This window comes from Balaenoptera ricei, chromosome 3 (assembly GCF_028023285.1).
Source record: "Balaenoptera ricei isolate mBalRic1 chromosome 3, mBalRic1.hap2, whole genome shotgun sequence".
Lineage (NCBI taxonomy): Eukaryota > Metazoa > Chordata > Mammalia > Artiodactyla > Balaenopteridae > Balaenoptera > Balaenoptera ricei.
In genome coordinates, this window is record NC_082641.1 from 48,256,874 (window position 1) to 48,273,745 (window position 16,872).

The 16,872-nt window shown below is 35.6% G+C and overlaps 1 protein-coding gene across 3 annotated transcripts in view; it reads right to left on the minus strand.

Annotated features, from left to right (window-relative positions):
• ERCC8 (ERCC excision repair 8, CSA ubiquitin ligase complex subunit) overlaps positions 1 to 16,872 on the minus strand; it is a 70,153-nt gene that overhangs the window by 21,218 nt on the left and 32,063 nt on the right. For 2 of the 3 annotated variants that reach the window (XM_059916430.1, XM_059916433.1), the window contains 6 exons: positions 16,601 to 16,682; positions 15,086 to 15,154; positions 13,830 to 13,896; positions 10,163 to 10,263; positions 8,533 to 8,657; positions 2,091 to 2,288 (listed from right to left, as the gene is read on the minus strand). In XM_059916430.1, the coding sequence (XP_059772413.1) occupies positions 2,091 to 2,288; positions 8,533 to 8,657; positions 10,163 to 10,263; positions 13,830 to 13,896; positions 15,086 to 15,154; positions 16,601 to 16,682 (642 nt within the window). The remainder of the gene's footprint in view (positions 1 to 2,090; positions 2,289 to 8,532; positions 8,658 to 10,162; positions 10,264 to 13,829; positions 13,897 to 15,085; positions 15,155 to 16,600; positions 16,683 to 16,872) is intronic. The other variant, XM_059916431.1, reaches the window with a different exon arrangement.

Consider the following 16,872-nt stretch of genomic DNA (forward strand, 5'->3'; position numbering starts at 1 on the left):
AGTATGGAGGTTCCTTAAAAAATTAAAAACAGAGTTACCATACGACCCAGCAATCCCACTACTGGGCATATACCCTGAGAAAACCATAATTCAAAAAGAGTCATGTACCAAAATGTTCACTGCAGCTCTATTTACAATAGCCAGGACATGGAAGCAACCTAAGTGTCCATCATCGGATGAATGGATAAAGAAGATGTGGCACATATATACAATGGAATATTACTCAGCCATAAAAAGAAATGAAATGGAGTTATTTGTAGTGAGGTGGATGGAGTTAGAGTCTGTCATACAGAGCGAAGTAAGTCAGAAAGAGAAAAATACAGTATGCTAACACATATATATGGAATCTAAGGAAAAAAAAAAAAAAGGTCATGAAGAACCTAGTGGCAAGACTGGAATAAAGACACAGACCTACTAGAGAATGAACTTGAGGATATGGGGAGGGGGAAGGGTAAGATGTGACAAAGATAGAGAGTGGCATGGACATATATACACTACCAAACGTAAAATAGATAGCTAGTGGGAAGCAACCGCATAGCACAGGGAGATCAGCTCTGTTCTTTGTGACCACCTAGAGGTGTGGGATAGGGAGGGTGGGAGGGAGGGAGATGCAAGAGGGAAGAGATATGGGAACATATGTATATGTATAACTGATTCACTTTGTTATAAAGCAGAAACTAACACACCATTGTAAAGCAATTATACTCCAATAAAGATGTTAAAAAAAAAAAAAGAAATGGTATTTGTCAGGAGGCAACTGGCCCCCAGCTCTCTGGCTATCCTAGGCTTGTCTCAGCTATTCCAGGGACTGAAGGGAATCAATTATCTTGACATACTTTTAATACATTCTGGGAAGCTCTGATTTGGTGGAAAGCAACAACTGGTAGTCAGAATACCTGTGTTAAAATCTTGGCTGTGTCTCTAAGTGACTCTGGATAAGAAAAGAGGTACTGTATTCTAAGAATTTCTTTGAATGGATAATCATGCTCTGTAAATCTAGTTGCAGATTTGAGGCAAGTCACATCACCCCTCTTGTTGCCTTAGTAGCCTTTTCCCAGAAGTAACACTAAAAATATTTAATAAATGGTACATCAGGACACTGGCCAATCAGAAGAGATAGTGGACATAGAGACGGAGCAGGGTCTGAAGGTCCCTCTTAGTTACTGGGTCTAGGAGGCCCCAGGGAAGGGGGTGAAGCTGGAGGTCACTTAGGGGGCTTAGTACAATAGCTATGTAACAAACAGCAGGATATGAATTTGAGTATTTTAATAATGGATACTGCCATGCTGACGTGTGCTGGCTGAAAAACCAGCCCTGTATATCTTACTTCACAGCGTCAGACACAAATTAAGTAATGAGTATTAATGAATGAATGAATAAGGTGATAAAGTCCCTCCTAGCTCTAATAACCCATAATATTCATTCTTTCAGTATTTAATTTTCATGAGCCTCATTTTCATTATCTATGATGCAGGGAAAATACCAACAATCTTGCTACATTAGAGACTCATTTAAAGGAGCATATGAGGTAATCTATGCAAATGTTCTATGGAAAAAACAATCTGCTCCATTGGTGAGATGAAAGAGAAAGGTTAGGATGTTAAACAAACAAAAACCATAGGTATTTAAGAAATTATGTAAGTTGCATCAACACTAAAGTAAACATATTAGCCATTGGCAGAAAATAAGAAAAAAATAAACTAAATTTCAGACATATTCACACATATGTAAATCAAGATACACAAACTATATTTTGAGATGAGACACATATGTTCCATTTTTTTCCCAAAAGCTCATTTGCAAGAAATTATTTTAATTTGCCAGAGATTTTCAACTGCCAAATAAATGGAGCCCATATACAAAAGAAAGAATTTATCCCAGTCAAGTTGCACAGTATTATATTGATTCACAGAGACATCCTATGCCACCTAAAAAAAAAAAAATCTATCCTCTATTTAATAAACTCTAGCTCAGATGTGGATAAAAAGTATAATTCCTTAGAATGAAACTGCAATTTACTCTTTTATATACAACTACTCTGGCAAGCTAGCTACCTGAACATTCTAAATTCCCCTAAATATCATTCTTACCTGGAAATTAGACTGAAATACACAGCAGTCAACACTTTTATAATGTCCCTTAAGCATAGTTATCTGTTCTCCTGAGTAAATTGTATAAACAGCAATGGTGCTACCATATGGTACAAAAACAAATTCTGAACTGCAGCCACAGGAGACAGTGAATTTCAATCCTTTTCTACTGTCATTACATACTTTTCCATAGTTCACCTGTAGGATGTAAAAGCATAAAGTTACTCACTTAAATCTGAATTAAAAAGACAACAAAGACAGGAAAAAATATTTACTTAAAATATTCTACTATAGAAACGACTCTAGTAAGTCTAAAAAAAAATGATCAATGTCCTAATAGGAATAAGGGCCAATGACATAAATGTACATTTCATATACGAGGGAAATACAAATAGTAAAAAGACCCACAAAAACAAATGTTCACGTTTCAACTGTGATAGAAATAAAAATGCAAATTAAGGCAACACTGAAGAATCATTTTAGACCATTTAGCAAAAATTTTAATAAACCATTGAGACACTCAATACTAGTACAAGTGAGGTAAACGTGTAGGTGGCACCACAATTTGGTCATTCTTTCTAAAAGGCCAAATGGTTTATTATGCAACAAAATATAAAGTATACTTTATATATATACATATATATATATACACACACACACACACACACACACACACACGTATGTGTATATATATTCTCCCTCCAAAAAAAAATTATATATACACACACATACATATATAATATATATTTTTAGAGGAAGGATAACTTTCTTTTTATTTATAACATTTTAAATTATGATAAAATACACATAACATAAAATTTGCCATCTTAACCACAATTTAAGTGTACAGTTCAGTTACATTAAGTATATTCACATTGTTGTGCAACCGTCACCACTATCCATTTTCCATCTTGCAAAACTGAAACTCTGTACCCTTTAAACAACAAAGATATTCTTATTCCTTGACCTAGTAACTACTACTGGGAATTTATCTAAGGGAAATAATTAAACAGCAAAAAGGTACATGCCGAGAGGAATTCAATTCCACACTATCTAGAATGGCAAAGTAACTGAGAATAGATGTAAATTCCTAATAGTGTTATATTAACTCTACAGTTTATATAGCAATTAAAAAATCATAAGTATGAAAATTATGCAGAAAATAGGGGTAAAAACTAAGTATAAAAAAGCAAAGAACACAAATACTGTGTATACTACAATTGCAGGTTTTTATAAATAATTATATATTTGGGACAAAAACAAAAATTCTACACCTGTAAGTCAAAGATGCAACACCAACAACATCAGCATCACCCAAGCAGTTAGAAACAAATTCTAGGCCCCATCCCAATCTACTGAACTAGAATCTTCATTTTAACAAGATCCCTAGATGTTCTGTAGGTCCATCAAAGTCTGAGAAGCTTGGGGATAAAGGTTTACTTCCTGGTGATAATTTAGATAAGCTTAGGGTAAGTGTAAAACCAGTATCTAATCATTTAGAATTATGAGCAAGCAGATCACCAACATCTCCCTTCACTATGGCTAATACTGGAGTTTAAACAAACAGTGAGTGATTTGCCTTTTTCTCTTTTTCTAAAGGTTGGGTGGGAGTGTGTGTGTGTGTGTGTGTGTGTGTGTGTGTGTGTGTGTGTGTGTGTGTGTGTGTGTGTGTGTTTCTGTGTGTAAACAAACACTGAGGCTCAAATGGATATATGCTGATAATTGTGGATACTACATTCGGCTTACCCACCCTTGAGGTTAACATGTGACAGAAATGAGCACATGTGTTCAACTATCTCAATGCAGCAGCAGTACAGTGAAATGTTAAAACATTAAACTTATAATCAGTAGACTTGGGTTTTTGAAACCCACTCCACCCCTCCTTTTCTTTTTTTTTTTTGCCTCTTATGAGTAATGAATGATTTAATCTCTGAGTTTCATTCTTCTAATCTGTTAAAAGGAAATAACATCATTTACCAGAGTTACTGTGAAAAATAAAATGAAATAATGCAGGGACTTGCCTGGTGGCGCAGTGGTTAAGACTCCACGCTCTCAATGCAAGGGGCCCAGGTTCAATCCCTGGTCAGGGAACTAGATCCCACAGGCACGCCGCAACTAAGAGTTTGCATGCCACAACTAAGGAGCCTGCGAGCCACAACTAAGGAGTCTGCCTGCCACAACTAAGACCCAGTTCAACCAAATAAATAAATAAATATTTTTTAAAAAATGAAATAATGCATAAGAAAACACTTAGGATACAGAAGTATTCAGTGAGTCCCTAGATTTATTAATTGCTATATATTTAAAAGAATAACATTCCCTCATTTGTGTCTTTTGATCCTCCATGTACAACAATTTGTAGAATAACACTGTGGGGTGGGGAGGTGGGGTGGAGAAAAAACACAAGTCTCAACTAGCAATTCTCTGTTCCTCCTGGAAAAATTATGAACTGCTAGAATGTGATGGTCTTATTCACACATCAGAACACCTACTTACAAAACCTATTTTCTTTCCACTATACCACATTCCTTCCCAAATGTGAACTGGAAAGTGATCAATGAGGTATAAATACTGAACCAGCTAATTAACTTTTGTCTTTGTCCTTAGGCGCTCCCCCTGTAATCCATCTTGCAACTTACTGTCCTATTAATCTTGGTAAATCACTGCTGTGATCAAATCACCTGTGGGCTCAAAATTATCAATACCTTTTCAATGCCTATGGAATGAAGTTCTAGTAACAGATTAAGGAAAGGAGAGATCTACCAATTACTAAGTGCTTAGTGTCACACACTGTGCTAGGTGATTATCTAAGCTCCCCGTTTTATGACTATAAACACTTACCACAAAAAGCAGTATGTGACAAATATCATGCTATATATTATGAAAGTACTGAAGAAGAACAGGCTACTTTTGGTTATGATGTCTTAAAGGTGGTATGTACAGTCTTTGAAGAGATTCTGATAGGGGAGGAAAATTTCATAGATGTGGGATAGGATGATGGCAAACACAGTTCCCTATCTTATGAATCCCTTTTATTGTCCCAGGAAATATATACATCTAGTCACTGAATAAATACCTACAGTGATGCCAAAATTCCGTCATAAGGCAGCCCATAAATAAATAAATACCATTTATTTCTATCACATTCACCTTTGATGCACATGTCAACCTACTTTTCCAAAATGACCCTGTCACTTCTCCACTCAAAAGCCTTGAGTGGCTTTCTATCTCACGCATAGAAAAAGCCGAAGCCCTTACCAAGGGCTACAAGCCTGTAAGCTCTGGTATCCTGTTCCTTCTGTTGCTTATCTCCTATTACTCTCCCCTTTGCTTAGTCTAACACAAGAGCCACATACACGCTCCTTGGGTATCCCAAGCATGCTCCTGCCTCAGGGTCTTTGTACTTTCTTCCATCCTCTTCCTGGAATGCTCTCCCTCCCAGATGTTGGATGGCTCACTCCTTCATTTCCTTAAGGCCAAATGTCATCTTCTGAGTCAGACCTAGCCTGACTGCCCTAGGTAAAACATCAACTCCAGCTTCTTAATATTTTCTAGGCTCCCTTCCTCGCTTTGCTTTTCTTTATAGTACTTACTGCACCGAATATACATTTTACCCATTCATCCATCCATCCATTCATTGACTGATGGATGTCTTTCTTTCTCTCCCTGGAATGTAAGCTCCACAAGGACAGAACTTTTCTATGTTTTGTCTATTGCTGTATAATACTGCCTGGAAAATAGGAAGTACTCAATAAATACTTATTAAACAAATGGATAAAATGAGAAAAAGGAAGGTGTGACCTGATTAGGGACATGGTACAATATAATGAGTGGGAGATTCTAAATTAAAATTTGCAATGCCTGAGTTTTTAGCATGAGACATGATGGAGAAGCATTTCATAAAGAATAAGAGGGATTAGCAAACCCTAAAGTAATCTGGCACAAACAATTCTGACCTTAAAGTTAGTTTTTAATAATAAAAGGGATACCTAGAATATCTAAGAGAGAATTAGCTAGAAAGGATGATTAAAGAAAGGAATACGATTAACATTAATATGAACCTTAAGGTAGTTAATAAATGCTTTAAGGGGTCTGGGTATAATCAGCATTATAGTAAGAGTAGAATCTAGAGTCAAACTCTGTTGCTTTCTAGCTATGTAAACTCAGGCAAGTTACCTAATTTTATGTCTTATTTTCCTCATGTGTAAAATGGGTGTTATGAGAGTAACAACCTTCATAGTGTTGATGTGGTGATTAAACAACACCATGTATACTTGGCACATATATTAAATGTTAATTTTTATTAGTGTAGTAACTGGCACATAAGCTCTCAATAAATATTAGCTATTAGTATTATTGCCAAATTATAAACTTTTGGTAGCTTATTCTGAAAGTGACTAAACCAGAGGTACATCTGGTAAGGACTATAACATAAATTTTTAAAAAGACTAAAAATTAATTACCACATAAGAATCTAGCACTTGTATGGAGAGGGTGTGGAGAAAAGGGAACCCTTCCACACTGTTGGTGGAAATGTAAATTGGTGCAGCCACTATGGAAAACAGTATGGAGGTTCCTTAAAAAACTGAAAATAGAGTTACCATATGATCCAGCAATCCCACTCCTGGGCATATAACGGGAAAAGATGAAAACTCTAATTAGAGAAGATACATGCAGGCTTCCCTGGTGGCGCAGTGGTTAAGAATCCACCTGCTAATGCAGGGGACATGGGTTTGAGCTCTGGCCAGGAAGATCCTACACGCTATGGAGCAACTAAGCCTGTGAGCCACATCTACAGAACCTGTGCTCTAGAGCCCGCGAGCCACAACTACTGAGCCTGCATGCTGCAACTACTGAAGCCCGTGTGCCTAGAGCCCGTGCTCCGCAACAAGAGAAGCCACTGCAATATGAAGCCCACACACCGCAACGAAGAGTAGCCCCGGCTCGCCGCAACTAGAGAAAGACCACGCAGCAATGAAGGCCCAACGCAGCCAAAAATAAAATAAATAAAAATTAAAAAAAAATAAAAAAGAATTAAAAAAAGAAAAGAAACATGCAACCCAATGTTCATAGTGGCACTATTTACAATAGCCAAGACACAAAAGCAACCTAAATGTCCATCGACAGATGAATGGATAAAGAAGATGTAGTATATATATACAATGGAATATTACTCAGCCATAAAAAAGAATTAAATAATGCCATTTGCAGCAACATGGATGGACCTAGAGATTATCATACTAAGTTACGTGAGTCAGACAGAGAAAGACAAATATTATATGATATCATTTACAGGCAGAATCTAAAAACTAGTACAAATGAACTTATTTACAAAACAGAAACAGACTCACAGACAGAAAACAAACTCATGGTTACCAAAGGGGAAGGTGAGGGGATAAATTAGTTGTATGGTATTAACAGATACACATTACCATATATAAAATATATAAACAACAAGGATTTACTGTATAGCCAGGGAACGATATTCAGTATCTTGTTATAACCTATAAAGGAAAAGAATCGAAAAAAAAGATATATACATATACATATGTATAACTGAATCACTTTGCTGTACACCTGAAAGTAACACAATATTGTAAATCAACTATACTTCAATTAAAAAAAAAAGAATCTAGCACTTTTAGAACACATCTATTCCAATTACTGTATGTTTTGGTACTATAACATTCATTTTGGATTTTATTTATTTATTTATTTATTTATTTATTTATTTATTTATGGATGGCTGCATTGGGTCTTTGTTGCTGCATGCGGGCTTTCTTTAGTTGTGCTGAGTGGGGGCTACTCTTCGTTGTGGTGCGTGGGCTTCTCACTGTGGTGGCTTCTCTTGTTGCGGAGCATGGGCTCTAGGCACACGGGCTTCAGTAGTTGCAGCACGCAGGCTCAGTAGTTGTGGCTCACGGGCTCTAGAGCGCAGGCTCAGTAGTTGTGGCTCATGGGCTTAGCTGCTCCACGGCATGTGGGATCTTCCCAGACCAGGGATCGAACCCGTGTCCCCTGCATTGGCAGGTGGATTCTTAACCACTGCGCCACCAGGGAAGTCCCTCATTTTGGATTTTGTTTAAAAGTCAGATATAGTATAAAATTTGACTGACTTTATAGATTTAATTTGTATCAGTTGTTCTCGATCTTTTATTCTTCTACAATATACTTGAGAGAGATGGCACGCTCCCATTATACACAGTGGCTCAGTAGAGCAATGATTCTCCACTAAGTGGGGAGAATGTGGTGGGGTGAGGTGGGGTGGGTTGTCCTGAATTGAGAATTACTAGTTCACATAATGGAAAAATATTATATAAAGAAAGCTGTGATTCAGAGGCAAGAAACAAAGTCAAATCTATAGAAAAACACCAAGTGTTAAGTCACAGATTCATTTCTTTAATGTAGATCCAAAACATTCAAGGTACTTAAAATGTCTTACTAGTGTGTTTTCTCCATTGGAACTATTCCAGAGCCTCATTCGATTATCTGTACCAACAGTGAGGAGGTGAAGCCCATCACTTGTAAAACATAAGCCATTAACTTTCCCATTATGAGCAGTGTTTGCTGCAATGAAAAACACAATTCAGTTTATCTGTTCTTATAAATTCACACACTTAATGCTTGATGATATAGTTATTTAAACATATTAAAGGACAACTATCTGAATTATCTAAAATATATAAGTTGATTATATTTAAAATTAATCATCCCTTTGGATTACTTGAACATAAGCTATATAAATTAGAACCATAAAAGCAGAGGAAAATAGGAAAAGCAAAGGGAGAAAATCCTGCCAAATATAATTTTTCTTCAGAGAGTAAGCTGTGCTATCAAACTCACTTAACTGCATAAACCTACCACTAAAATTTTAAATTGAAAATTAAACTTCTTATATACTATTTCCATTTTCAATCTAAAAATCATTCCATGGACTATTAAAAATCAATAATACTAGTATTTGCCACTTAAAGAAGTGTTCTAGTCTCAATCAAAATTTATATTACTTTCAAAATGAACAGGTTTGAGAAAGCATAATTCTCAATAACCTGATTAATTTAATTTACAAGATTATTAAAACAATCATAGGTTTTATATAGTTCAACCTAATGTATTTCTGGTCCAAATTTAATTCTGAATCAGAATTTTAACCTACACAGAAATTAAATTCTATTATAAAAATGCAATAGAAGTACTTTGTCACCTGGATTGCAGTGGACTCAAATTAAACACAACTTGCAAATTTTGTGACAAAATGGACACAAAATATTACCATTTCTTTAATTTATTGTAACTTCCTAAATGGCACTGAATTTGTATTAGTTGGCCTCATGTGAGGAAAAAAATAAAATAAGTTAATCCAGAAAAGTTTCTACATTCAAAAATTCAGGGGCAGAAGAAATGCCATACTTACTTGCATCTTTTAGTTTCTTTCTTTTTTTTTTTTTTTTTTAAAGGCTGTGCCACACAGCATGCGGGATCTAGTTCCCTGACCAGGGATCAAAGCTGGGCCCCCTGCATTGAGAGCACAGACTCTTACCCACTGGACCACCAGGGAAGTCCCCCTTACTTGTATCTTAAAGAAAGACAACCATAACTTATATATACTACCAAATGTAAAATAGCTAGTGGGAAGCAGCCGCATAGCACAGGGAGATCAGCTCGATGCTTTGTGACCACCTAGAGGGGTGGAGTAGGGAGGGTGAAAGGGAGACGCAAGAGGGAGGAGATATGGGGATATATGTATAGCTGATTCACTTTGTTATAAAGCAGAAACTAACACACCATTGTAAAGCAATTATACTCCAATAAAGATGTTAAAAATAAAAAAAAAATTTTAAAAAAGAAAAAATAAATAAAAGCTCACTGGAATCCTCAGTAAAAAAAAAAAAAAAGACAACCATAATTTAGTTGATATAAATTTAGAAACTGATTTGTTGTGAATGCCTTTTTAAAAAAAACATAAAATCTACAATTTGTCAACATACATTTATTATTTGGTTTCAATTCAAAAATTTCAATATAAAAATACTATCAATGCCATATTTCTATATTAATGTGTTTTTCATTACCTGATTCAACTGCTTGTGACTTTTTCCCATTATGCTGATCAAGAGTAATCAAACATCCTGATGCTCTCCTCACATCCCATAATTTTGCTTTACTGTCAGCACTGAGAAGACATAAATGTTACATTAACGTATATAGCTAGGATAATGACTGTACTCCTCACCCACCTTTCCAGTATTATGGCATACAGAGGTCTCAGTATATTAGCACAAATGTATCTGTACATTTGGATGGTTGTACTTTTGCCTTTCCAGCAAATATTCAGTAGTCAATAGCAGCACAAAAAAGTGAAAAAATAGAAAAAAAAAAAAAGTAAATCACAAGGATGGAATTCTTCTGTTTTTTCTGTTGTTTTTAATGACATGAGCATCTTTCTCTCCAAAGACTAGACAGGCTTAGAGCTTTGTTCCTTGGCAAATATGTTACTGTATCTGTTCTACTGTTTGTTATTCAAATGTTGCCTAGATAATCAAGCAGTGAACTAATTTCACTTTGCTTAAGAATCCATTTGGTAGGAATATGGTTTTTCTTTTTTCTTTTTATATGAAAAAAATTGAGAATAAGGTGAATCATAAGGACAAAATATTTTTATTTGGTTTCCTGTACTCAAATCAATCTTTGCTAGATATACAAGAAATAAATTTAATGTCTCCTAGAAATTCGACACTTATTTTCATTTTATTTCAAGTGAAACGAAAAAAGGTAAAACCATGATCACATATCAATTTCAGCTTCTAAACTACTACTAAAGAAAATATAAATCAGTTCAACTGATGCTATCATATCCTCACAAAGCCCTCGATAATATTCTAACCTGTTGGGTTTATCCAGGTCATTTTAATTAGAAAGAGCATTACGCTGCATTTTACAAGCTTATTTCTCATTTATAAACCTTTTTTAAAAATATCTATACAGGGTTTATCTCTTCCCATAACTTTGATTATTTTCACAGATCACCATCAAACGTAGCCAATTAGAATAGTCCGCAAAAAGTTAGCATTTCCCATTCTCAATTTGGTTTTCTTTCTTTCCAGCTGGGGAATAGGTCTGCAATGGGAGGAGTCTGAGGACTTAAGTCTCTTCTGAAACAGATTAGATATGGACATATCTGACTCCTAACATTGATTACTAGGTCCATTCTGGTACTGATTCAAATTCCTGGGGTACTCTGAGAATTGAAAGCCTCTTAGTTTCCCTCTTGATTTGAGGAAAACCAAATTAGAAACAAACAATGTAAATCGACTCTAGCATGGACCCACAAGCAGTGCCTAGCTCCTCACCTTCACACCTCTTTGGCCAGCCTTCTTATGGCTACATTCTAGACTTTGTTCTACTTCAGAAATCATCAATTTCAATGTCACATTCTGCAAACGATTAACAGAAGCTTCTTTGGGGAATAAACTGTGACAGAGAGGGAGAGCTGGCTGCTTTACAAAAATTGAGACACATTTCTCTATAAGACTAATAAAAGTAGTTTTTGTAATAATTCTTCTGCAAAAAGTTTTATTAAAATGTCTATAACAAAATTTGATTACTACTTCCTGTCCCTTCAGTTTTAAAATTTTCTTATCAACACTCATGTTTCTATCTCATTAGGTCCTTGATCCTTCCTATAAGCCTTTTGGTGATTTTATTTCTTTCCTTATACCTGTGACTTGAACAATTTTTAGACAATTGTTAAGTCTGTGTCATTCAAAGTTTTGATTTCTGTGGCTTAGTACAGCTGTGGGCTACACCTTCGATAGAGCACAAAATACTGATCAGCAATCCTATATGCCCTTAATCAGCTCCCTCTTCCATTCATTAAAACTGTTATTCCAAATCTTTAACTACCTTCCCTGAAAATTGCATCCCATTCCAGTATTTTCAATAGATGACATCAAGTTCTACTCACTAAAAAACAACAGAGGCCACTGGGTTCGCATTTCTTGAGCTTCTCTGCCAAAGTCACAAATTTAATTGTATTCATGCCTTTCTCCTCCTTCCATTTAGTCTCATGATGCCCTTCATGTGTCAAATCAGTGTCCCCTTCTATTGGGACCCTTGATATTATCCTCTCTTGTCTAGTCAAGGTCCTGATGTACCAATTATTCCATTTCTTCCTTTTTTAAAAAAAATTTTTTATTTAGTTGTTTATTTATTTATTTATGGCTGCGCCGGGTCTTTTCTGCTGCACGTGGGCTTTCTCTAGTTGCGGCGAGCAGGGTCTACTCTTCGTTATGGTGCATGGGCTTCTCATTGTGGTGGCTTCTCTTGTTGTGGAGCACAGGCTCTAGGCACGCAGGCTTCAGTAGTTGCAGCACGCAGGCTCAGCAGTTGCGGCATGTGGGCCCTAGAGTGCGCAGGTTTCAGTAGTTGTGGCGTGCCAGCTTCAGGAGTTGTGGCTCACGGGCTCTAGAGTGCAGGCTCAGTAGCTGTGGCGCATGGGCTTAGTTGCTCTGCAGCATGTGGGATCTTCCCAGACCAGGGCTCAAACCTGTGTCCCCTGCATTGGCAGGCAGATTCTTAACCACTGCGCCACTGGGGAAGTCCCCCCTTCATTTCTTTCTTTTTTTTTTTTTTTAAAGAATTTCACTTATTTATTTATTTACCCATTTATTTTTGGCTGTGTTGGGTCTTCGTTTCTGTGCGAGGGCTTTCTCCAGTTGCAGCAAGCGGGGGCCACTCTTCATTGCGATGCGCGGGCCTCTCACCATCGCGGCCTCTCCTGTTGTGGAGCACAGGCTCCAGACGCGCAGGCTCAGTAGTTGCGGTGCACGGGCTTAGTTGCTCCGCGGCATGTGGGATCTTCCCAGACCAGGGCTCGAACCCATGTCCCCTGCATTGGCAGGCAGATTCTCAACCACTGCGCCACCAGGGAAGCCCCCTTTCATTTCTTATCTTCACTAATTTTTCTCCAGCTATACTTTTCCGTCAGCATTTAAATATGTAAGACTCTTCCTTCCAGCAAACAAAACCCACAACCCCCTTGATCCTCAATTGTTAAGTGCTTTTAACACAACAATGTAAAACAACTATACCTCAATTTAAAAAAAAAAAAAAAAAGAAAAAGAGTTAAGTGCTCTTGTTCTTTTTTCCCATATTATACCTACCAGAGACATATCTCTATTAAAGCATTTTTCAGGATGTCCTGAAATCACTGGTTTTTCTGACTATACCCCCTCATTAAACTATTAGCTTCCTGAAAGGACTATGCCTGTGTTACCTCTGTGTCCCTAGCACAATGCTCAGCACATGATAGGAGTCATTAAATGTTAGTAAACTGAATCAATGAATGGATGAATGTGCTGAATCAGATTCAAAATAATCTTGGGTTAAAGAAAATGAATTAAATGCTACTATTCTTAAATTGACAGAGTGTTAAATTTTTGTAAGCAAAAATGACACAACACAGTTGTTTCATGGGTAGTACTAGTAGATTTGCATTGCTACATAGATTCTGTTGTTTTCTCTGTTTTACAAAGTGAGCACCTTCAAGATAGATAGTGAGGATTAAGATTATGATGCAAAGGAAGATTTCTTTTGGTGATACGAATTAAAATCTGTAACTCAATTATCTTATTTTCCAGGACGTACTTAACAACTAAATATGCATCTAACATAAAAACAGTCTTTCCAAAATGCTTATCATTAATTATTAACTTCAAAACCAAATAATTTGCATTTTACCTTGCAGTTGCCAAGATATACTCATAACGTGGTGACCAGGAAACTGCCAATATTTCTTGTCTGTGACCTGCAAAACAACTGTATAAAATGACTTGCAAAATATTTGAAAAAAATCAAAAGATACAGTGCAATTAATTTTGCCGGATTATGAAGAAAGCATAGACTAAATCTTAAAAATAAACTGATACAATCATGATTTTTTTTCACATTTATAATAATCTATATATAAATATTAATGTGAAGTCTATGGGGCATTTCTCACAATGCTATTTTATTATAAAAGGTCTGGGTTTGCTTTGGAAAAAACAGTCAGAGCAAGTGAGTCTGTCTTTTTAAATACAGGTGTTAGCCTAGCAAGTCTATCCATTAATAAGTGATATAGCTCAAGCTTACTTACTTATCTCTACAACAAAATCCCTGCAACAAACCACCATACAAGATAAACATTCTAAAGAATAAAAATGTTCTCTAAGTTTTCAGAAAGTTATAACAGAAAAAAATTATTTTAATTCATGATTGTAAAAGGCATTTATATAAAAATTTTTATCTAGAAAGCACAAGTGATAAGTTCATAGGATAAGTGATTTCAGCATTTTAATTCACTTCTACCTAACTAAACTATTCAAATCATATATTTTCATCTACCTAGCTTATATTCATAGAAATTCATGATAATGTAAAACAAATGTTATCCATCTCACCAAGTTTTCCTGATATATTTATATGTGTTTCTTAGAGATGAATAAAAATATTATATCTGAATTACATCCCATTTTTTCATTGTTTAGAATTAGACGATCTAATACTAATAAAAAAGTAGCAAAAATAATTTAAGCTAGTAAAACTTTACCAAAGTATTATTTCAATACCTTTTTCTAAAATATTTTTATTGAGAAAAGAAGCACCTAAATATTAAGAACGTTTACTCAGCCAGAACAATATTAAAAAATGTTCATGGAGACAAATGTACTGATATAAGTTTCATAAGTAGTTCATTTTTTTCAATGTAGAAATAATACAAGGTTTTGAGTGAGACTTTCTATATTCTTTGAGCTTCCCCTGTGGCTACTGTACATAAAAATGTCTCCTCAATAGTTTGGTTTTATAACAATAATGCACAAAAGGATCTTTATTTCCCTGTTGACTTCTAACAACTAGCACAAAATACATCAGTCATGTCACTTATAAAGAATACATTGTCAATAATGTTTCATTTTGTTGAATGGTTTACTCAGAGTAGTTGTTGTTTCAAATACCCTGTAGAATGTGGGAACAGGATCCAGACTTTAAGTCACAAAGTTGTACTTTGGGCCCTCTAGTACCAACTATAAAAACAAAACAAAAAAAATAGTTTAAGATAATTTTACTATAAATCATCACCTAAAGGAAACAAGAAACTACCATATGAGTCATGACATTTTCACTGTATCCATGCAGAAATATAAAAATGTATGCTAATAACATACTTTAAATAGTTACTAATGTTTATAACTAGGAAAATTCACTTTATTTTAATAGCTTAGCTTTTCCATGTTAATGATATACTTCCAATCACTAGTAACAGATTCACAGAAACTCTGGACACAGACTGAGTGGACCTCAAAGACAAGTTAGTGCCCAAACTCTTTAAAGATGAAGCAGCTGACTGATGTCTGGAGGTGAGGAGATTCATGAACTGCCACAGAAATAATATCACAGGGACCTGATACCTGATACCAGAAAAACATTTTTTTCTTCACACATGAAAATTTTTGTTGCAGGCGCTTTCATAAAAATGGATGTTTAATTTGAATCACACATTCTAGAGAAAAGGAAATCATTTCCTTGTTTTACTGTGTCAAAATGAAAAAGCTGCCAAATTTTGTTCACGTAAAATCTTTGAAACTTTGGTGGTTTAAAAGTAACTCTTTCACGTACCACAATGTTCACTGCAGCTGTATTTACAATAGCCAGGACATGGAAGCAACCTAAGTGTCCATCCACACATGAATGGATAAAGAAGATGTGGCACATATATACAATGGAATATTACTCAGCCATAAAAAGAAACAAAATTGAGTTATTTGTAGTGAGGCAGATGGACCTAGAGTCTGTTATACAGAGTGAAGGAAGTCAGAAAGAGAGAAACAAATACCGTATGTTAACACATATATATGGAATCTAAAAAAAAAAAAAAACGTTCTGAAGAACGTAAGGGCAGGACAGGAATAAAGACGCAGATGTAGAGAATGGACTTGAGGACACGGGGAAGGGGAAGCTGGGATGAAGTGAGAGAGTGGCATGGACTTATATACACTACCAAATGTAAAATCGATAGCTAGTGGGAAGCAGCCGCATAGCACAGGAAGATCAGCTCAGTGCTTTGTGACCACCTAGAGGGGTGGGATAGGGAGGGTGGGAGGGACACGCAAGAGGGAGGGGATATGGGGATATATGTATAGGTTATTCACTTTGTTATAAAGCAGAAACTAACACACTGTTGTAAAGCAATTATACTCCAATAAAGATGTTAAAAATTAAAAAAAAAGTAACTCTAAGGGAACAGAAATGTGCTTTCTTAATCTTTGAATCCTAGCCACTTTGAAACCTAGCACAGTGCCCAACTTGTACAATATCTGTTAAACTGAATACAAAGAGTAATACACACAAGTTTTTTTTTTTTTTTTAAAGAATTGTGATCTTCATCAGGGTTAAAATGTTTATATCAAAACTAACTAGGTACTAAAAGGGAGAAAGTTTTCAATATGTTAAAAAACAACATATGTACAAACCTGCTACCAAACAGTGCTTGGTGGCAACTGGAGACATATGATGACTATAAACTGTTTCTTCAAAATTAAATACATCTGCAGTCTGATAATCAAAAGACATTTAAAATAAGTGTAAGTTCTAATTATAATCACAAAAGCAACAAATTTTCTATTTACTTATTTTCACACTGTTAGCAATTTTTTAATTGACTGTTAGCAATTTATTTATTTTTCTCTAATAAATCCCAGAGATCAAGACAAGACACCCACTTGGTTCACCATCTTCCCTTCCG